This window comes from Centrocercus urophasianus, unplaced genomic scaffold (genome assembly GCF_019232065.1).
Source record: "Centrocercus urophasianus isolate 14NV4802_14NV808 unplaced genomic scaffold, USGS_Curo_1.0 seq_22, whole genome shotgun sequence".
In the NCBI taxonomy this organism is placed as follows: domain Eukaryota; kingdom Metazoa; phylum Chordata; class Aves; order Galliformes; family Phasianidae; genus Centrocercus; species Centrocercus urophasianus.
The window spans coordinates 9056799-9080661 of NW_024884778.1; the positions used below are offsets into that span (position 1 = coordinate 9056799).

At 39.5% G+C, this 23863-nt stretch overlaps 1 protein-coding gene across 2 annotated transcripts in view; it reads right to left on the reverse strand.

The window, feature by feature from the left end:
- Positions 1-5827: 5827 nt before the first annotated feature.
- Positions 5828-23863, reverse strand: part of LOC122163002 (netrin-4-like) — a 48017-nt gene continuing 29981 nt past the window's right edge. For both annotated transcript variants that reach the window (XM_042823819.1, XM_042823820.1), the window contains 7 exons: positions 22349-22475; positions 21798-21986; positions 14352-14565; positions 13414-13550; positions 12324-12392; positions 11068-11238; positions 5828-9542 (listed from right to left, as the gene is read on the reverse strand). In XM_042823819.1, coding sequence (XP_042679753.1) covers positions 9406-9542; positions 11068-11238; positions 12324-12392; positions 13414-13550; positions 14352-14565; positions 21798-21986; positions 22349-22475 — 1044 coding nt within the window. In that variant the 3' untranslated portion in view covers positions 5828-9405. The remainder of the gene's footprint in view (positions 9543-11067; positions 11239-12323; positions 12393-13413; positions 13551-14351; positions 14566-21797; positions 21987-22348; positions 22476-23863) is intronic.

The window sequence follows — 23863 nt, forward strand, 5'->3', positions numbered from 1 at the left end:
TTTTTTTTTTTTTTTTTTTTTTTTTTTTTTTTTTTGCCACAATGATACAGGAAGTGAAAATGACCTAAAGCTAAAATGTGTAAGATTAGATGATGATTACATTGTACTGACGTCAGGTAAGGTCTGCAAAAAGAAAACAAAACAAAAAAAAAACAAAACAAAGAAATGTGTGATTTCATTTGTTTATTATGATGGCTTTTAAATTTTGGAAAATACTTGTACAAACATTGATATAAATGAGTGGAAAGAATGCTGATCATTAGCTTTATGTTTGTCAGCACAGTTTTTGTTTTCCCTTAGTTAAGGTCTGCCCCTTCAGTATTTAGACAGGCTCTTAGAAAATACTTTGAGAATGCAATGAAAATGTCACCTGGTGTAAAGGTCTCAAAACAAATACTGTGACTTAAGTACATATTAAAAAGTATTTACTTTTTACCTTCATTGAATGCTGTTGTTTGTTGTTTTTTAAACTAAGGCTATTTGTATTTGAGATTTCTACTTCATTGTAAACAGACTGAATGGTTTTGTCTATTGTGATGATCAATTGCTTGAGTTTTATTCTATTCCCATTCTTTTTTTCCCATACCCAAAAAAAGACACAAAAAAAATGTAAAGCGCTGTCAGTAGTGCTGTAGAGAAGCTGAACAGCTAGTGAACTATGTGGGAATTACTTTAGAGATGCAAATAATTTAATAGCCATTCACTATAGTTTAATACCTGTGGATAAGGAAATGCTACAAGTTTTTTCTTTCATTGCAATCCTTGGGCTATGAGAGTTACATTACAAGACAAGTTTTCCCAGTGGCTTCAGTATGTGTTCGCTGCACATTCCCTCTAAGTGTCTTCATTAACTTAACCAAAGTATAAAAAGATGCAGGGCCAGTAAATGGAATAATGTTTAAATGCTCGTCTGTCTTGATGGGCGGCAGTCCTGAGTGCTCAGAAACATTGCTTCCTTATTATGTTCTGGTATCTTTCTTGGGTAAGTTATTTCTGAATGCTTCCGAATGTTTGAGGGAAATTTCTGTTGAATTCCAAAATTTGTATGAACCATTTATATTTTGGTATGGCAGATGAATCCTTAAAAAAGAATCCTTTAAAAAAACATCCTAAGAGAGCATGAGGTGACTGACAGCTCCGTTCTGAGGGGGTGGATGGCAGGTACTCAGCATCTCGCCCTTTAAAAGAAACAAAATGTGACAGAGCTTCTCACCGTGACTCTTCAGTGTGCAGGAAAACAAATGCCAAGTTAACCTGAGTAAATGGGCACAAAAGCAGCAGTGATAAACCTTGGCACAGAGGCAGCTGGACCATGAAAATGAAATCTTAGGCAATCAGATAAACACTGGGCACCAAATACAAAAAAAAAAAAAGTCATATGCGCTCAAGCTTTTGGTTGTTCAAATGGAAATCCAATGCATTATTTGTGAAGAAGCAAGGAGAGTTTGTGAAGGGATACTCTGTTCTAAGAACTGTTTGTCTTATTTCTTCTGCTTTGCTTTTCTTTCCCACATTGCCTCTATGCTCAGCAAGTTTGAGATTTATCCTCTGTAAGGAGTACTTTTAGCATCTGTGTACAAAACATAAAATGCTTGCACTTCAGTAAAAGGTTAGGAATTAGAAGGCAGATCATGTGTAAATACGTTTCCACTTCTTTGCTATATCCATGAAAATAAGGAAAGAAGAGGACTCTGCAGCTGGCCTTGATTGTGCAGTTTTAGGGTCAAGTTGTCTCTTGACCATTTTATATCCCTTGAAAGTATTACAGAATTTGCATAGAAATTTCCTGTCCATCTCTGTATTTAGGATTTTTGGTTGTTTTTTTTTTTTTATTCCCAGACTACATGATTGCACGTTGTCTGCAATGCAGATATATACAGATATATAATACAGATATAAAATATATATATATTTTTTTGGTGTATAAAGTGAATGCATTGGTCTGTGCAGTTAATGTAACTCCTTGTTTCTATTATGTTTCCCAACATTACCTTGTTTGTTGATATGGTTTTCCTTCTATAGTCCAATTTGAAGTCTGAAATCAATCAGTGGTTATTTTAGCATGTCATAAAGATGATAGAATGATCTCTAGCAATCTGTGGCAAGCTTGTGAAATAAGCAGATAAGGTTTTTTTTTCTTTTTTTTTCTTTTGTCTGGATACAAAGGTTTGGAGATATATAATGCTGTCTTGTTCTAATGTATTTCTTAGCTTTATATAACTGATATATTGGTTCTGTCTCCACCATGAGGGAGCTTCTGAATCTTGGGGGTGAGTAGTAAATTTAAATGGTTTTGAGAAATCACTTGCATGGAGTTCTAGAGGTGTTATACATGCATTACCGTGTCCTTCTTCTATGTGTCATGTCAAAAGGGATTCATTGGAGGGAAGCTTTCTGTGTAACTAATCTTTATTTAATTCTCTGCCTGTCAGTTGCTCTCTATCCTAAAGCAAAATACAAAAACAAATGTATTCATGAGAGTTTTACTTTGCTATGCTATACTATCTCCATTCCAAAGTGCAGACTTTAACTTGTGTTCAGTAACCTTCCTGCAGATATAACCTTGTTTCAGATATGAAAGTGACCTTTGTTAGCTTTGCTCCTTGCAGTAGCAGTGCTGTACATAGGGGTGTCAAGAGGGAGATGTATATCTTGCAGTTTATTTTAAGGATGGTTACATCTGGCAATCTGGCAGGGCTGTGTGGAAACAAGATCTAGATCCTATCCAGTTCTTACTGAGAATGTCCTTGTTCAGCCTTACAGCAATGTCTCCTGTTCATCTAAGACACTTATCTGATCACATGTCAATGAATCTCTTTGAGGAAAGTTGCTATCTAAATGCGTAGAACCTACTTTCTTATTCCTAGGGAAGAAAAAAGGGTAGTATGTGCTTCTTAGACTCGTTTTACCTCTCATTAAAATTGTAACACTGTTAGTGTGGGACAGTGTACAGAAGCTACCAGCAGTTTGTCATTTATTCTTAATCAGCTCTATTCACTGGACATGACTTCATTTTGTAGAACAGTACTAGCCTGTCTGCTGTTGTGTTTTTTTTTTAAACTGCTCTTAACCCCTCTGGAGCTGATGTTTCTCCTGACAAGAGAAAAGACCCCCCAGTAAATGAAGAATGAAGAAATGCAGCAGTGATTATAACGTTGATGTTACTGTTCTTTCCCACTAATGCAAGACTCTACCAAACATTAAACTATTTAAAATGTCAAACCACGTGTTTTGTTTTCTGTTGAATTCATAGCTCAAGCATGAAGTTATGAAGTCTTGTTATTCACTGTAGACCAGTTCTGACTGTACAGGGTAAGGGCAAGATGCTAGAGATCCAGTTCTCCAGCTGTGCATGAAAGAAGTAGGAAAAACTTGTCTCTCAAATGCTGGTGTATCTTGATACTATGAAGATCAATAAATAGGTCAAAGACTGCTAAAATAGTGAAGAATTAGGTGTTATTAAATGTAGATTGTAACTGCTCTTATACACTGTGCATTTTAGGCAGCAGCTATTAACATATTAATAGCATTACTAAAAGCTTGCCTTGGATTTTGCACCCATCACTGCCAGAAGCACAAGGGTTTATGATTACAGAGTACCCTGTGCATTCATCCAGTGGTTCAGGCTGGAAAGGCCTTTTCATGCGTTCGTATCCACCGAAAGTAGCCCCATGCAACACACTAAAATGCTTGGAATGTTGCTTAATTTTTTGCCATTTGCTAATTTAATTGAAATCACAATGGACCTTTTGTCCTGCTTGTTACGGGGAGCGCAGTCTCTGTTGCTCCTTGATACACAAAAAGTTTTTTGGAATTGAAAGAAAATAAACTTGAGGTGGCAAGTTTCCCCCAGAGGTGGAATGTATGGCCACAGCTGCCTCATGTAGAGCTGATTTTCTCCCACTTGCTGCTAACTTTTCCTTCCTCAAGAACCCTTAGACTTTTCCTTTGTTTCTTCTTTTTGTATGTTTCCTCTAGTGGATCCCGTGTTCTTTAGCATAGGTCAGGAGCCAGAGCCGGATTGGAAAGGCGATCTCTAGATAAAAAGCAAATTATTTTATTAAAAATAAAGTAAAAATAGCACGTTACAGACTAGACTTGATGAATCAGTGAGCAGCCCATTCATGAAGGCCCTGTTATAGCCAAAACAAAGAGCACAGGAAGATTTGTAATGATTGCACATTGCAGATTAACCGGGATGCCGCACTGATTTTGAAGGATAATTGCACGTAGGATTTGCTGTACCAGATCTGATGATGGGTCCTGTTCATTTGTTTTTCATAAAAGGACATGTCCCTTATGCATCCTAAGAAGGTGAAAGAATCCACCCTGAATAAGCTCGTTACCTTTCTTAGTGTGCTGGATGAGAGAGGAATGTTTGATTTCTACACCTATGTTTTCTAAGCTTTTTCTTGCTGTTAAGTGTTGCTGCTTCCACCCTGTATCTTTTCTATTTGTCTCCTCATATGTTCCCAAATAACACTATCTTTTCATCCCCCTGCAGGCAGTCACCTTTGTCCTTACTGGTGTTGGCTCTGTTCTCTATTCTGGCCCATGGGGCCCTCACTTCTTCTTGGGACAGAGTGCAGAGTCCGAAAATGAACTAAGTTGGATCTAGCTGGTATCGCTCTCATTTGGTACTGCATGGGACAAGTAAGGATGGCAAATGTGTCTGTTGGATTTGGAGCTGGTAGTTTACATTTCTAATGCTGTTCTGGTTCAGAATTCTGTTTATACCCATTGTGTTTCTGTATTAGGAGTTTGTACCCATGTTAACAGGTATTATCAGCGCACTTAAAGATTGAAATATCTTCAATGCTTGTGATTTTTTTTTTTTTTTCTCATAAAGAGCCAAACTACGAATGAGTTGGTAATTTCAAAGATAGGCTTTACAGTTTCTCAGGTGCAGAGGCTGCAGTTCTGAAAATCCAGGCTACCAGAGTCTGTTCTGTACATTGTCCCTGTGCACTGGCACTGAGTAGCAGCTCTGTGTCAGGTATAGTGCTTCCATGACAACATAATCCAGTACTCAGACTTGTGCATCTGGAGGCAGTATATCATAATATTTCTCATCACAAAGCTGTAAGACAAAAGCGGGATGATGATACTCATCATGTCATTTCTGTGTGAGGAATGAAGGTTAGGCCTTAAGGATACAGTTGTCTCAATAGAAATACACAGCTAAGATACGAACTTGTTAAAGTGCATCAGAGAGTAAGATCAGGTGTTAGAAAGAGTTGCAAAGATACATCTCTGGTGACAGATTGGGTTTGGCTTTAAGCCTGGGAACCAGCAATTCAGACTTCTACACTCTGAGCATTTGTGGAGAAGGCATCTTCTGCCTACACCTCATGCATTTCTGTTTGCATGCCTTGTAACCCTCAAATTAACTACATGCAAAGGAGGAGTTAAGAAATTGGTATCTTTTTAAACCTTATTAGTTCTGATGTATTTATTTTGATAGGGAATTAAACACTTGGGAATCTTAAGTGCAGGTACATGCAGTGTTGAATTTTGATTAATTGTTGAACTAGCATAAATTAACAGCTCCTGTTTTGTTTGTATTCTGCACATTTTCATACAAAATGTACTTCCCCCCCCCCTCTCCCCCCCAGGATCCTCAGTATAAGACATATAATGTGGTTGCGTTGTTTGCTAAATGCTTTTCTGCATTTGCTAAACTCTGTGCTTGATATTATTGAAGCAAGAGCCTCGATGATTTCTGTAATCACTGTGGTTTATTAACTTAAAAAGTATTAATGTGCATGTAGTCTGAGGATTGTGTGGTTCAAAATTCTAAAAATAGATCCCAAACCAGACATCAATGTAAATGTCTGAATATTTTTAATTGATGTTTTAAGTACAAAAGAGAATGTGCTACAACACGTAACAAATAACACACTAACTCTTCCAGGTTTGGGGGTCTTCAGAGACCACTTTGTATAAATTATATCAACTCAGTGAAAACTTACATCAAGCAGCATGGAAAAGTCATGAGTCATGGTGAATGTTACAAAACTTGCTCTTTATAGCAGTGAACTATTTCCAGAAGTGCACTGCACAAAGTTCTGCTATTTTCCTTCTTGACCATTTGCCAAGAGCAGAAGATGAAGCATTAGTGATGGTATGTTACCACACAGGAACTAAAGCTCAGCACTCACCTTTTAATGAACTGCTTCCATGTTTTAAAGGTGCATGTTGTAAGAATGGTCATTTGCTCATGGACAGATGTGCTGCACAGCTGTTACAGAACTGCTCTGAGCAACAATACCATGTTTGTTGCTGTTGTGTGGAAAGTTGCATGTGCTTCTCCTTCAGGTGACTACCTGCACTTTTATGCATTTTTTACAACTTTCCAGCCTTTCCTTGTGGCCAGATGCTTTTATTTAATCCTTATGCAGAATTTCCAAGTGATACATTGCTGCTATTGTTTAGTATGTGATTGCTACTGCTTGTAAGACGCTTTATCAATTTGGGCATTGCAGAGTTGTTCACAAAGGCATCTTTAAGAGGGTCCTTTTTTCTACTATAAGAAACAGTACAGCCACTTCTGTACAGGCAAATGCATCTTCTTTTCTGGATTAGTGTTATTTATACTATTATGCCACCTAAGAGAGACAATCACAGAGATGATTGAAAGATACTTGGTACTGCATGCAGACCTACAAAACAATTCATCTTGGAAAGAGTTATCTTCTGTGCTAGTTTATTTTAAATTCACTATGTATGACCATGTTTGCTTGTTCTGAGAGACATGCAGCAGCTTCTGTAAGTCATCCTGCACTTTCTCATGTACATGTGAAGCCAGTAAATGAGAGCTTGCAATTGGAACAAAATGTGCATGTTTCTGACCAACAGAGGCAATGAGGGAAACTTATCTATATAGCCACCAGCAAATAAATTAGAGATTCAAAGAATGGGAAATTTGGGTAATAAATTTGTTGAATGTTTTTGGCGTTACCTCCCTCTCCCACCACCTCATTTGCTTTATACCTCTCCAAAATGTGTGCGTATGGTTGTCACTCATTTCTGAGTGTGCAACATTTTGACAGCTGTCTTTGCACACAGCTGTGTTTGCACTAAGGTAATCATTACAGTATTACAGCATGTACTAGGAGAACATACCAGGGTATCAATATTTGTGTTCCAAATGGTGTTTCTATTAGCAACTGCTGGAAATAGTCATGAAAGACCATGTTACTAAATAATTTTCACTCACCAAAAGGAACTGTGAAGCTGTTCACGCTCCCCACAAAATCACCAATCTGGCACAAAAATTAAAACATGGAAGTTTGCTTTAATACAGTACTGACTATGAACCACAATGGAATACGATCACGGTAAATGAGATGCCTCACAGGTAAAATGACCTGTGTTGAAAGGTATGTTCCTTAATTTAGCTATAAACGTACACCTCATTTTCACCTATTGTGAGAGGCCCTTTGAGAACACTTAAATTCATGAGCATGTCTTTATTCCTGTTTGAAAGAGAGCTAGTCAGTCTTCTTGTTCAGACACTGAAGATGATAAAGAAAGTGTTATGCTCCTAACTTCTATACACTGACATTTCAAATTAAGCCAAATATCCTGTTTAAAAAGTTTTTTATTGCATTAATTAAATAGCTTGTTGGAGATGCCACATTGTTGGATACCACTTTAGCAACAACAAATAAATAATGAAGTGCTTGTAAGACAAACAGAAGGAAAGAAAATCTATGGCAAGGGAGAAGGGAAGGGGAAAGAGAGACACTTTATACACTGTCAGCAGAAAAGCAGTGTTGTTTTTTTTTAATACCTGCCTGCCATCCATTTCCAAATGACCTGAAGGTTTTTCTGCTGTTCAACCAATGCAGAGTTAAAAGGAAAACAGGTACAATTAGAATTAACAAAGCTGTATTCTTCAGGTTCCCAGTGATGAAGAGAATAAACCTGTAGCCTAGAACAGCCATCCCTTTGCATTAGCTTTGGATTTTCCCACGTAACACTCAGGAGTGCTAAATTAAGGTAGTGCCTCTTTTTGAGAGCATCAGACAAATTGTAGGCGTGGAATAAGATATATGCAGAAGAAGCACATGTGACCACCTGAAAGTATAGACTGATCCATTATCATTTCTGCTTTACTTAATGACATGATGTGTTTAAATGAACTCCGTTTGATCATGATTTCCTTTTCTCAGGGGCAGAAATCAAGAACTACAATTTCTTCGAAATATTTTGTTAGGGAACGATTAAAATAGCTACCTCTTCATTACTGTGGTGTAGGGGAAAATTGGTTTAGAAAGAATGCTTTTGCAGGACAGGACTATTTCCACCTAGAGTGCAGATGTTACCTCACCTGTACTTCTGTGGGGCGGGAGAAAAATCCTCGTGTACAATAAGAAGGTGACCGAAGTTCAGTATTTTAACCTCAAGAGTGACCAAGAGAAATAAAGCAGAATGAAAGCACTAAGTGCAAATCAAATGTCAGTGGTCTTGAGCACAGTTTGAATACCAGGTTGCTCTCACAGTAACTTTAGCTATCTCATTTAATATGCAATACAAGCAACCCATTTACCTCCTACTTTTGTAGCTTTTGTGGTACTATAAACTCGACATAGGAGCAGCTAAAGTTCATCACGTTTTGGCTCTTTCCTAGCATAAGGCTTTTTGGTAGTAACCACTGTGCAACTTTTGCCTGGTGTTACAGTTTTGAGTACTACAGCAAAGAGCAAGATGAGAGCAAGAGCTGGATTTGGAATCAAGTTTGTAATAAGGAGCTTTCTGCAGCAGAGCTCATCACTAAGCACTGACGATAGCAAAGTACATCTACAGAGCCTTGTCCCAGATGAGTCCTGTGTTAGTTTGTTTCTGTTCAGCCATCTGACTGTATTGTTTTCTAGAAAGCAGCATGTTATACTGGCATAATCACTGATGGTAAATAAAAATATCTGAGCTGCTTTAGATGGATATTATATTTGACATACTTATCTAGTATTATGCCACTTGTGAAGCTGAAAGAAATTGCTGCCTGTTAGTGGTCACTTATTTAAAAAAAAAAAACTACACCCAAGTAATGAATGTGTTATGTAATCAGCTTATATGTATTAATATCAGGCTCTGACTGGAAGTGTGGAAACATCCATACCTTCAGTTTTGCCTTGTAAAATGATTCTCTGGGTACACGGAATCAGGCTGAAATTAAAAACTGTAACCTATGGATGATGCTATGTGATAAGTCTGTGCATTCTGGAAAAAAAGCAGTCATGTCCCAGCATTCTCTACGGAAATGAAAGGAGAAAGGGTGGTGAGCCCACCTTCATCACTTCAGCTAGGAGCACATTCACTGGGAACATAGGAGCTAGCTACACCTTTCACTGCAGTGTTACTAAAAGGCAAAGTTCATCACTGTAATTTCTGAAGCTGAAGTTACTTGCACCCTGTTCGAAGAATATCTGCCACTTGTTTTCCCAGATGTGCTTTCCAGGGTTTCACCAGGCTGTTCATGTTCACAAGAAGTTTGCTGCTCCTAGAGTCCTCCTGGCCTGCTATCAGATAGTCAGTACCTAATTTGAAGGAAAGAAAAAAACACTTGAGTAGAAGAAAAATGCAGAAATTCTCTACTCTGTAAGGATTTCATAAGTGGCATCTTAGCCAGGTTCATGCCGTTTTTAAATGCCAGTTTGTGCACATGCAGTCTTGCGTGTACACACTCATTCATGTGCATGTTGTCAGTGCTCACTCCTGGAGTAACAGCTGAGATGATTACATGCAGAAATTACAACTACAGGTTGATTTAGTTCTGAAGGGCTTAGCACTTGCAGACTCGCCACCACCATGCACAGATAACCAACTTTGAGTCTCATCTCTCTGACCTTTGTTCTAAGTTAGCATAACTCTCTGTGCTGTAGTAGCTTTACTCCTGGCTTTTATAGACATGAGTAGCAGAATTCAATCCCAATACACATGGAAACTGGTCCTGTATTCAGCTTATATTTTCAGCAGCCTACGTGTTCAGGGAAGAAGAGTGTTTTAAAGTCCTACACAGAGAATAGGTGAATTTATATCTCTTGTTTTGCATATTTACTTGCATGCTTTCTGTTTGTTTAATTTTACTTGTTATTGTAAAATTGTGCCCTGGTTGTTTGACCTTAGCTGAGATTAGTACAGAAATCCTGATGGAAGGCAGACAACCTTTTTATATCCACCCACTTAACTGCCAAAGAGCAATTCTTCGGGTTCCATCTGTGGAATGAAACTTTTGGAGTAAAGACAAGAAGGAACTGAGAGTTGAAAATCTTGGCAACAGAAAGATCACATTGTTAGTGTTCCTGAGAAAAACAAAAACACAATTACTGAAGTGCTTGAGAAGAGCTGCATGGGGGGGGTTGGCTGGTGAGCAGCCTAAAGGGCCAGATTAATCTCCATGCCATGTGCAGCTTAGCTGACATGTCTGTTCATTATGGCACCTATGTATTCTGGTATAGCAGTGAAAAAAGTGAAACATCTCCAGGGTGACTTGATTTTTTTTCTTTGTATGACTTTGTTATCTGATAAGAAAATGCTTTTTAATGCTTTTTACTCCATCTCTTTGATGGAGATGAATGAGAAGTGTTCAGCAGTTGTAGCCAATGTTCCTAATGAATTGTCACCACTGTTTACAGGGGGAGCAAGCTGTTGGCTTGGGTAGTTGCACTGCTCATGCAGTAGCTGTTGAAAGTAGTTTCAGTCTAGCTACTGTCCAGTGGATAGAGAAACGTCCCATCTATTGCCTTTTATTACATCCACCACAAGGAAATGTGTTTTGTACTTAAGTGTTTAAATCTGGAATTACTTTTTCTGTCCTTTATTGTAGTAGTCAACAGAAAGAAGTGGATTCACTGTGCTTTATGCTACCTGGAACTGCTGTACCACAGTGAATTATTCCAGCTAGATTTTATCTCCATTACTCTCATACTGTGTAACTTCCTTCTTTTCAGAAGAGTTATTCCTGATTTGCAGTATTGCAGATGCAGAGGATGAGTCTGATGAGCACCGTAACAGCCTGAGTCTAATCCCACAGAATAAGTGCTAAAAGCATTTTGTTCTTACCAGGATTGAGAATGGGACAAGTACATCCCCTGTTGGTCCAGGATTCTGGGTAAATGCTTCTGTTGCTCCGAGCAATTTTCACTTTACCGGACTTCAGGACCTTCTTCACTTTCACAACAACTTCTGCATGTGTCCCTTTGTCATGAGCCGACAGGATTCTTGCTTTTATCACTGTCAAGAAACATATCCAGATGGAACCAGCACAGAATTTCTAAATGATTTTTTTTATGTTGCTAACAGGTAGAATTTTAACATCTTGGAAGAACATGGAAAAACACTGCAGTTGTACCAAAAGTGTGTTCCAGTGCTTGTGTGTTTCAGTCATGATTCCTTCCAAATAAATTTGGAGAAGGAAAACTGAATTTTTTTTTTTTGCTGAAGTAACTGATCCTTTCAACATGGTATTTATCAACTATTCTTTAATGGACTGCTGTCAGACATTTGGAGATTACAGAAAACAACTGTACATATGTATACAGAGGAAGGGTGTAAAAACAGATCAGCTGCTAATAATCTGATTTGAAGCACACTGATTCTGTGCCTTATATTTGACAGTTTGAAGACTCGTCTTGAATTGGTATAGCTGTAACACTGGCCTTTCTATATTTGTGTCCAGTGGGAAGGGACAGTCTGCTCCACAGGAAGGAAGTCAGGAAGTTTCCTGTCAGACATATCACATGGCTGAAATTCCATGATTTGCACAACAAACCAGAAAAAGTATTTTTGTTCTGTGGCCTAACATCTGGTTGCCATGATAGATTTCCTTTAATTTAATAGGCTCCCATAACTTTTTGGCAGGGTAGACTCATCCAGCTTGGTCCCATGAGCAGGCTTTGTTGTGTCATGACAGAAGCATATTGAACCTCTGGATGCTGAAGCTTTCCTTTCTTGCTTCATGTGATGGCATGAATCAGGTGTTGATAAATCACAGTATTAAATACATTCTTGGTAAGCAAGCATTTGAGCCTGCATAATGACTGCAGAAGCAATGGCAGAGGTCAGTCATTCCACAGACTTAGAGTTTTTGCACTCCTGCTGTAAAAAGTGAAGGTGGAAAGGAGACACCAAAGAGCCTGGCATGAAATAAGCTATTCACTGATCAGCTCTGGTCTGAAGTTGGACATGTCTCTATACAAAAAGCACAGAAGAAATCCAACCTCATTTTGCCAGTTCTGTAATTTTTCACTCCTATCAGCTAACAGCAAATAACATGCATAAAGAACGCTGTGAAAGTATCATACCTTGAGGGCACTTACCATAAGCGTATTTCATTTGACAGAAGTCAGTGACGCTTCCAAGCACCTTCTCTTTGCACACACACTTTTCTAGCAGAAGAATCACAAAATACAAAAGGTTGGAGAAGAGCCAGGAAATGAGGGAGGGAAGAGAAGCAAATGCTATTCAGTTATAAAGTTTTATGTATGTAACTCCCATAATCTCGATGGACTTGAATAGTCCTTGAGCGTGAGCTCACTTATTTGCAAATCTGCTTCTTGTTAGGTAGTATAATAATTAGTTTGAGATCTGAACAGTGCTGTCAAGTAAAATGAGGCCCTCATGGTGTCTATTATATAGTTAATAAACTGATACTAATAAAGATTTTTTTTATTAGAATCAGATCCAGATTTAAATCAAGTAAGTAATAATATCCTTTTTTTGATCCTATAAGCTAAGAAATGATGAACCTCACTGTTATTAACGTAATGCTGCTCTCAGGAAAGTCGAGGTATACAATAGCTGGTGCTATTACTTCTGGGTCTGAAGTCATTGATGCTGGTAAATGTGGACTTTCACTTGTGGCAAGCAATACTGACAGCATTTCAAGTATTAAAGGCTCTACCTCATTCTGTAACCTTGCTTACTTGATGACATTATCTTGGTACAGTATAATAATTCTTTACTTTCTGTCTTGAGCTGCTGTGCAGTGAGGGATACCTTATTCCTAACATCGCTTTTGTTCCACCCCAGAGGTGGCTCCATTTCAGTGATGGCTGACACAGTCTTTTCACAAACAGCATTTGAAGCACTGATCAACACATTGAGTGATTGAGGTGAAGCTGAGTAAATTTATAAGCATTATGACAATAATTATGAATACAGATGGAGAATATTTTTCACACAATCTTACTTATGACTCATTGGCTTCCAAAACCCAAAGTTGAATAGCAGAACCTTGTTTGGAAAATAACAACATAGGTATAATAACCAGTGACAGCTCAAATCAAGAGATGTTGCCAGCAGGAGGACAGAGTAAAGCTAGAGATGAGACAGTCTGAGTCAGGGTGAAAAGAAGAAGGAGCTGGCACTGAGTGAAGTTACTGGATATTCCCAGACTTTGGGCTCTACCTGGGTGTCTCAGAGCAGAAAATCCCTGCTCGTGGTCATTCCATTTCCACTCATCTTCGCTCTCATTAGTTGGTGTTTGCACAAGGTCAGGGATTCGTCCCCCAATGGGGATGTTAAAGAATGGCTCGTTGTCATAGCTGGAAGGGCACAAAGAAGAGAAGACTTGGTTAGGACACAGAGAAGCAGATTATGGCTGCATCCAAATAGTTAAGCTTTCTCATCTCAGGCTGGAAGTGTAAGAGCAAAACTTCACTTCTTGTAGAGAAACCATAACATCTAGGCTGTTATTTAGACCTCACCAGTGCTGACTTAGCATTTTTGTTTCTAAATAACTACATTTGAGGCCTTGTCATTTTTTCTTTCTGGTTGGAAAGGTTCATAGGTTCGGGCTTTATTTTTTGTTACTTTTTCTGAATCAAGTAATTCTAAGTTAGTGATCACTTGCTGATGTCAGTAGGAACTGAGGACACTTACAGGACTGATAAAACTGCAGCCAGTAAGTCATAGGATTTCTGTACTGAGATTAAAGCATGTTTGGGATGCATATACCTGCCCAGCAGACATAAAAGAAAGACCTTGAAACTCACTTTGGGCACAGAGGAGAAGCAAGCTCTCCAGACTCTCTCATTTATTTCCAAGGCAAACAGATGTATTTAGGAATACTGTACAGACTCCTATGAGGTTGTGGTGTTGCTTCTTATTAGCAAAAGTCATCATTTCAAGATTGGCTTGGATACAATGGATTTACAAGTGTGCTAGCCATCAAATGGAATCCAAGAGACCTTTTATGACTTACAACCACCTTTTCAAATTATATGCATCCCCTGGCCTCCTCCAGCATCCTCCATTTCCTGTCATTTTTGCCATATTTCATTTAACCTTCATTTCATTTTTACAGAATCCCATCTCAAAGTGAACTCAAATGAGGGCTTCTTTACCCATTGAAACAGCTTCCAGTATGTTGGTCGCAGTCTCTGGCACAGTCACAAGGACGGCAGCCATTTTCTCCAAAGCCCCAGTAGCCCATGAGACATCTATCGCAGTTGGGGCCCGCCACACCTGGCTTGCAGTAGCAGAATCCCGTCTTGGGGTGGCATCGCCAGCTCCGGCTGAACGTTGCGTTGGCTGAACCCATTGGCTGGCAGGAGCAAGCTATGGAGATATGGTAAAAGGTGACTGAGATTATGTGCCCGGGGCTCATCTGGTCACGTGACATTTTTGCAAAGCTGTTAAATTCCTGCCCTCCTCCTGATGCTCAATGGTTTTATGTCAGAACAGTGTAGATTATGTCAGAACAGGTAACCTACAATTGCAGTATTTTTTTTTTAACTCATTAAGCACAGCAAGATTAATCCAGCTAGGTCAATCCTTTCCTGTATACAAATCTGGAACATACAGGGTTTTGAAGCACTAGAAGCCGTGCGTTCATTTTTCAAATGGCTTGCAGAAAGATTCACTAGCATGGATGCGGTCCCAAATGATAGCTATTGCCTGCAGTCTTTCCTGGGAATAGCATTAGACAAAGCTAGTGCTTCCTCTGGAGCTAGATGTGGATTATTCAGGTGGTTCAGACAATCTGAAATATTTATTCAGTGTCTGCTTCTACACTATCTACAGATTTCTTTCCTTGTGAGTTCTGGGGGATGTTTTACTGTGCAGTACTATATACATATAGAAAAGCTGATGGCATTTATTATAAATAAACTTGTTAAAAGAATAGGAAACAGAATGAGAGAGGATCTTTAAACTCATTAGATGTATTTTACATGTTGCTGAATAGCAATAGGATAAAAATACAAGAGATCTTCCTAATGCTATGGCCAGTTTAACACTGGCCTGAGCAACTGAAGACAACTTGATAATAAAACAGATACTTAGAGCTCCTATGGGATACTGCCTTCAAATACAGCAAATTGTCATAGTCCCATGCCACCAGTACTTTCCCAATGTGACAGCATCAGGGAATGAGGTAGAAAATCATATCTGTATCTATTTATATCTCTGGCGGTGCAAAGCCAGGCTCAATTGACTCCTCCTCATCAGGGAATATGTTAACTGAGATGTTTGAGCCTTGTGCCAATGGCTCTCTGTAGGTACAAGCCAGAAACCCACTAATTTTTCCTATTCAAACATGTTTGATTAAAATGAGAACTGAGCTGAACCCCAGGCCTTCGTATTTCAGTTCTTTTTTTATAGTAACAAAGAAGCTTGCCCTGGTTTTTCCTTGTAGCAGTGTCTTAAGAGGAAATATATCACGACATCATCCATCTGTAAAAGGGAGGAAATAAAAATATTGTGGCAAAGACCTGCTTTAATAGAGCTTTTCAGTTAAATGCTGGACACCCAAGGTGTTTGGATAGCTTGGATCAGGGGCCAGCCTTCTGGATGCTTATCTGAACCAAACACAATCTCCAAAGCTTTTGATGTTTGCCCATCATTGCTACTAATCAAACTACTTTTCTTCATGAGCTCACAGATAGTAGAACAAATGAACACTGATTCCACACATCATTTTCCAAGGGGGGAGTACGTGACTACAAAGAGTGTTAACTGTAGCAAGCACAGATTCACTTTCATCTGCAACTTCACGTTTGATGCTCAAGAAAAAAATACCTTTCAAAAACATATGAGAAAAAGGGTGAGCAGTTTTGTTTAATAGGCATTTCTCTTACGATCTGCTTACTATGTAGTTATTTTTTTCACCATGCCCTGTGTTCTTTATGCCAATATTTTTAATAATATTATTACACTCTGCTGTAGACAGATCTCAGTCAGTTGTTTTCAAGGGACACTAGCACAATAGCCTAAGGACAAAAAATAAGCGTGCTGTCATGGGCAATGTACTCAACACAATGAGCTGGTTGGCGGATGGCAGCAGGCTCGCCTGTTTGCCACAAAGCAGTCTTGACTTTGGGAGCAAACCCAGGGATTTTGCTGTCAGTTCTGGAGAGCAGGTGTAACAGTGAAGTGCTCATTAGCACTGACAGTTTCAAAGGCAAGTTCTGATGTGTTGCTGCTCAACTTGAATTACTTCTGCACAGATTTTTGTAGGACTGGCTACATCACCCTAAAAAAGGAGACACTTAACTTGCATCCAACACTGAAAATGTATTAGATTTGGGGACAAGAAGCAGAAACACGTGCTTCCATTAGTGCAGACAGGTCTGAGCCACAAGCAGTGAGAGGCTGCCAACATCTGTGTTGGCCTGAATCCAGATTTCTGATTTCATCCTAGTATGTCTGTATCTAAAATCTACCTGTGGAGTGTTCACATAAATTTTCTCATATTTCTGCAACTTCTGGATCTGTTTTTATTCTCATCTTCCAGTGTTCAGGTTTTATCAGTTAGGGTCACATGACAGATGGGTAAGTCATTAACATCATTAGCCTACCTGTCACGAACCAATTCAAGATGAGACCTTCACCCATCTTATCCCTTAGGGAAAGTACTGAAGGACAGTGACTATAACACTGACAGGAGCTAATAAGGAGCTAGAAGAAATGCACTTTTCTTTTTTTTTTTTTCCCTTTTGGTTTGTTTTAGTTATTTCAGGGCTGCAGTTCAGGAAAACTAATGTTCCAAATGAACATGTTCCCCAATTAGAAACAGGGACAGCCTTCTGGTGGATCAGAGAGCAGGCCGAATCAATTAATGTACAACACTTTCAGATGAGTTATACAAGTGGCTTGCAAATGCTTTACTCAGTCTGTGTTTATTTAGCATTTCAGCTTGGGTGTGTACATTGTCTGGCTTACAGAGTGTTATGGCCAAAATCGTTGTGCATCTAAGGAAACTCCCAAAATAAGAGCTCACATGTCACATGCTGAAGGGGCAGCTGATGATGACTGAATTTTATCTGCTTCTTAGTATCAGAGATTTGCAGATAAATCTTACAATGAAAGAAACAGAAAAGCAATCTTCCAAAACCTCATCTTTTTACATTTCCCAATATTTAACAAAGAATTTTTCCCTGCTGATTTTTCTTTCTTTCCTCTTGGCAAACCCTAGTTTTCTCTATCTGCCTCCCCGTCTAACAAAACACCAGCCAACATGACAATAGCCTTGTTTGTCAAAGGCATCATCAATTATGTTAGGGACGGTGTGCAGACAGCTCTGGCTCAGAGATGGCTGGTTATATGGGTCTCCCCTTGACAGCAGTGTAATGCAAAACACTTCACTGTGTATTAGTAGTGGCTGTCAGTCACAATGTATCACAAAGCATCCTCTTGGCTTTTACTCTCACTCCTACCCTAAGATTTTTGTTATCCTACTGGATGTTGTATACTGTAAAAGAGGGAGACAAGGAATAAAAAAAAATATGAATTATTCATGCAGCAATCTCCACTCCAGTCCTCAATAAATCCGTCTGCTCTCAGCACAGCTGTCTTCCCCATGTTATTAGACACAGATGTAAAAATGTAATATTGGTTGCAAAAATATGATCCCCAGTTACAGGAAAATAGTAAATGCTCCAAGTGACTCAGTGAACCAGGATGTATATCCCCTTAAACTTCTGTCTAGTATTGCATAAGAAACAGCTATGGGCAGACTGATGAAAGACAGACAACAACATCTTTTGAATCTGAAATATATGCATGTGCATCTTTTGTGCATACAAACAAATCAGAGCTGTTTTTAAAGCATGTCAGATGTGGGGATTGACTCAGCTGATGATGCTTCTTAAATGAAGGCAGTAAGATAGACAGCTGTGTGTGTGGTCAGAGCTGATTAAAACAGACTGAACCAAGATGTGATCAGGCCTTTGTGATATTACAATTAAAAGTTCACTGCCTCTGCTCAGAAGTAAAAGGAAGAGCAGCAGAGCTTTTCAGAGTGTGTACATGTGCATCTGGCTACATTTTAATTTTCAACCCTTGTGCTTGGAGTAAAAAACTTGTTTTCCTGGACAGCCTTTCTAAATGGGTCTACGTGCCTGCATTTTATTTAAGCTAAGCAAAGTGCAAGTACAAAAGAAGGTGCCATTTCAGAAGGATCCTTTAAGCCTCCAAATAAGCCACAGGAAAGAGCCAAGGATACAGCAGCTTTTCTAATCATTGGTTAGGAAACGATTAGGCTTCTGAGTCAATGCTCTCCTACAAATCTATATTCAAACCACTTAATCCCGTGTTGTCACCCCCAATAACAAGCAGGTGTGAGCTTTGCTCTGGTACTCTTCTCATGCCTTTCTTTTTCTTATTCTTTCTTTCTCTTATTCTTTCTTTTTCCTTTTTTAAATAAATCTAAACAGTGTCAAAACAAGGCCCTGTACATGACCTGGCTCTCATTCACCTCCAGCTGCTAGGAAAAAGAGAAGCAAAGGGATCAGAGGCAGGCTATCTCTGCAGATGAAAAGGAATAACAGATTCACACTTACATGTCAAATTTCAACCTATTATTATTATTTTTTTTCTCCAAGGGAATGTCTTTGCAGTCTCACATTGGAGGGTCAGCAAAGGGTGGTTTGGATAGTGCCAGGACATCCAATTGTTATACAACTTTTTTTTTTCCTAGCAGTGATTAAGAGACAATGCTGTTCATTATTATGACTAATGCTTAAAGACTCTTTCTGGGCCTGGGCAGCGTCCTGTTAACTTTCTGGGAGCCTGAGGGGGCTGTCACAGCTGAACCTAGACTTTGCTCTGGATGGCAGAGCACTCTTCAAGCGTGCTTTCTCAAAGGGATTAGCACAGCATTTCATTCAGCTTTTTCATCAGATTTCCTTTCCCAGCTCAGTATCCACTGTACACATGGGTCAAGTTTTGATCTCCCATGGAGATTTTTCTTCTCTGACTTCAAAATTAGAAGCTGAGAACCAGGCAAAAATCATCCATTCACTCTGCTGTTTGCAGTTTATTATTGCTTTTCAGCTCTTGCCCAGCATGTGAGTTACTGACTATTGTAAGCCTAGGACTTTTTGTGTGGTTTTCTCAAACTGAGATGATGGCTTGGAAGTGGTACATGTAAATCCTGACAGATGTAATGGTTCAGAATTGGCAGTTCTTCTGCTTATGATCAGTAGGCCAAGGTTTGAGGGAAATGTACCTGGTCCGATTGTCATACATATTAGCAAGGTAGAAAAAAAAACATGCAACAAGAGTTTTTAGGGTCACATAAGCTTAACAATTTGCTCACCCAGATTAAGCTTAATAGCAGTGCAGGTTTTGCAACATAAACGACGGAGAAGAGAGCCTCTGTTACAAATTGCATGAAGTCTGCACTAGGCTTAAGGAGCTGATGTTAGTGGTTCTGGAGGTAAAATCTCCCCTCTATCGAATTAAGTCTGTTCTAACCCAAACAGTTGTGCCTGTCTACATTGATGTTTCCATGTTTTCTGTCACTGATGCCCCATTTGTTTCTATGCAAGTACAAGCATTGTGCACATACAGTCTACTGTAAAACTAATGTTATCTAGAGTGAACTACATGCCCTTATACCTGAATATCACAAGCATTCATGTATGACTTTACTTGCCTGAAGGAGTCCCACTGACTTAAGTTATGCACAGATAAGGTCACACTTACTTATTGGTAATAATGCTGAATCAAACCTGTTAGATTCATCTCAACCAATGGAAACTCTCTAGTGCAGGTTAATGGTCCAGAATGGCTCTAAAGTTAGGGAAAATAAATAGACACCCTTTAGAGGGCAATTCACCTTGTCTATCATAGACATCGGTGTTAAAGCACAATAAATCATCCCTTGGACATCCTACTGCTTCTCCACTGACTGTACACAGAATCTGGAAAAGACATTTAAATTTCAGGATGTCAGCAATCTAGGCTTGAGTGCACACAATTACATTTGAGGTCCTGCTGCTGGTGGAAGCACCCTCCCAGGTGAAAAGAATGCTATTGTGGCTGACTGGCATGATCATAATAAAGTTCTTTTAACAAGGTGAATTTCTGCTTATCCATCTGAACAGTTTTTCTTTTGCTATGCAGAATATTGGCAGGAGGCACTGAGAGAGGCTTGTAACCAGATCACAAAAGATGCAGAGGTAGAATCAAGGTCTGATTTCACCCAGGCAGACCATTCTAGGGTTTCCCACACAGGTAAGTTGTATTTTCAAATGTTTTTTTTTCCTCTCTGCTTTTCTCCTGTGCTCCTTGACTTTAGTGGTTATATAATATTATATATGTTGCTGGTTTCTATACCATCACCCTGGTATTAAACACAAGTGCTTCATACACAAAGTCTTGCAGATACTGTAAGACTGAAAACTAATTCGGCATAAAATTCTGTTCTCACTTCTGAGCAAATCTGTTCAGAATAAAAACAGGACTGGAGAGAGGCCATCATAACACTACAGCATATGGGGTAAATGAGATAAGCTCATCCCAACCCAGTGTTAGGATCAGTGTTATGTCAGTGTTGGTTGGAAATTATGAAATCAAAGAGAAAGGGTTGTGTGGAAGTCTGAGCTAAGTAGAAAGATACTCCAGTGGAAAGCATACGAACGTGCAGAAATATGGGATGTGTTGTGCATGCTTCAAGCAGTGTCACAGGCCATTAGGCTCAAGGGAGAGGACTGTTTGTATCCTGAGTGCTTAAGAGAAATCTTGATGAAGACCAAACATGCATGAGTATAAGTGACAGAAGCTGATGTTCCCAGTGTTGGCAACTGATGTCTGAGTTGGAGGGAAGGGAGACTATCCAAAGGAAGAAATGAATTTATGTGTATTCTTGGATACAGCAATTTCCAAATAAATACCAGATGGATTAAGAAGTGTGAAATTTGGCAGGATACTCAGGAAACATCAAGACTAAGAGAGATTTGGGCTCATTATGGCTATGTTCCAGACTGGCTGGATGCAAACTGCCTCTATCCAGAGGTTATAGACTCATGTTAGTGCCTGAGTTACTTACTGACACATCCTGCTGAACTGTTAATGTGGCAATTAATTTGGGCAGAGCACCTAGAATTCAGAGATAAGTCTGAAAGCTCTGATTCATCTGTTCCAATAGGGGTGCAGTTTTATTGTATACACTGATGCTCTCTGTACTGCACAGCCAAACGGAATTTAAGAATATCTTTCACATAGGTACACCATCCCCTGTCTTAATGATGAGATGCAGAAGAAGTAGTTAAATAAAACATGCTTCAAATGAAAAACAGAATCACATTATTTTAAATGCAAGCACAAGAATATACCTTTCATCAGAATGTAATGCACCAGGGAACTATAGCAGCTATCATAAAAATTGTGATACCATTGAGAGCTAGACACAGAAAATCAGGAAAATGACTTCTAATCAGAAAACTATGGTCTAGAAATAAAAAAAACAAAGAATAGTAATACCACTAATTGCTTCCATAGCAGTTGATTCTTTTAACGAGCTTCCACCATTCACTTATCTTCACTGAAGGAAGAGAATCACTTACGTTTGCAGACCTCTGCAGAAGACATGGGTTTCCCTCTATCTCTGTAATACCCCGGTTTGCACCTCTGACACCGATGTCCCTCTGTGTTATGCTTGCAGTTGTCACAGACTCCACCACTGTGTTTCCCTGATGCCAGCCAAACACTCAGATCAAAATGGCAGCTGTCAGCATGGTTGTGACAGCGACACTCTGATGGGAAACACAGAAATGTACTTCAGGCTTATCTAAGAGGCACAACAAATGATACTGTTCAAATAGTGTAATTTCCCTACTGTGAATCATGGAGGACATATATCTGAATGTAGCACATATTCTTTGCTTGCAATCTCTGATATTTCTTTAAAAAAGAAATCACAATTCCAACCCAAAGAACACCCAACCAAGAAGTTTAGCTGCCACATCTTTACAAGACAAGCCAATCTGATGGGATCGTAAGTTGTATAAAAAACCTCAGAATACTACAATTTATGCAGTCACAGCTAGAAGACTGCCTGCTGGTGGAGTGACTGCTCACCCTGGCTCCCTGGATCATTAAGCTCTCTCCCACTTACTTTTGCATTCATTTGGTGCCCCAGTTTTTCCATCTCCTGGCTTCCAAGGCTGATCATTGTATAGTGGTGCGCATTTCTCACAGTGGTCCCCTGCTGTATTGTGTCTGCACACACACTTCCCATGGACCTGTTGGGGAAAGAATACATTCAGATAGCAACAGGCATTAACGTGGTGGAGTATGCCCTACAGCCTCAGGAGGCAGATGGATTTCTGCATTGGTCTCCCACAGCTGGGAGCACTGTTAAGAGACCAGCAGAGACTGGAGCTCACCTGTAGTGTTATCACACTAGCAGTAATGAAAAGGCCCAGTTAAGCTTTGGACTGTGTAAAAAAGTGCCTTAAAGTGGTCTTTAATGTGGGCCTCAATGTGGTGCACAAGGTTCTGTAATCCTGAGCAACTTCCAAGAGGTGCAGACACTTGTACTGGGAGTGGCAAACAAAAATCCAGAATCAGACTGTTCCCTCTGTGCACTGTGGAGGATGCATAGCACTGTAACCACCCACCATCACAGCTCTGCCACTGCACAGTACACAAAAAGCAGAGGCTGAGATTTCATTTTGACTGCGGTGTGAATTGAATGTAATCCTTTAATCTCACCATTAATGTGAGTTACGCTTCTCCATGGTCTTTCCTGAAAGTCAGACTTCCCCTTCCCTCTCCTCCCCCAGCCCCATCCCATGTAGAAGGTAGCTTGGGATGAAGACAGAAATGTTCAAAAGAACCCTTGCATGAATGCTCTCCCCTGCCCCCAAAGCCATCTCCCTGCAGCAATTTGCTCCACGCTGCCCTGGTTTTTAATCCTACCAGACCAGATATGTCATGTAGCTAGCAAAGGGAATAGGCTGCAGCTGATGCCATTGCCCCTCTATGGCCAGCTGGCAGATTTGCTGCTGCACAGAGCGGTTGGCTGCTTCCTCACGGAAGACTGAGCACAGACTTCAGGGTATGCATTTCTGTCAGGGCTCAACACCAGTAAACCTCAGGAGGATACAGCTTGTAGCACATGATGTGATGCCTCTCCAGACCTTTGTCCGGGAAAGTCATCCATGTTCAAAGCCCTAAATAGGATGACAAATTAGAAACAAACAATAATACCAATAAGCAACAATACTGGGCTTCTCCCCATTTGAGTTTGGTTCTCCAGGCTTTTTAGTTCCCCCTCCCCCCCAAGGACAAAGAGATTTAACAGCAGTGATTCCTTTTCAGAAGTCACAGAACAGGAAAAAGGACCAGGATTGGAGAAAACGTAAGCCTGACCCGGAACTATTTGGGGACACTATATTTTAGTGTCCATGAACTATGGACTATCAGAACTTTACAACTCATTCCAAAATGGACTAGGACCCACAATTTTAGATCCAATCATCCCTTAATTTAAGAAAAAATGACAAATTTTGTAATGAAATACACTGAAAGGTCACTTAAAAAGAGAGAAATAGGTATACAAAATAAACATTTATTCTATATGAAAAAGGAAAAAAAAAAAAAGCATGAGAGAAATAGAGATTGTACA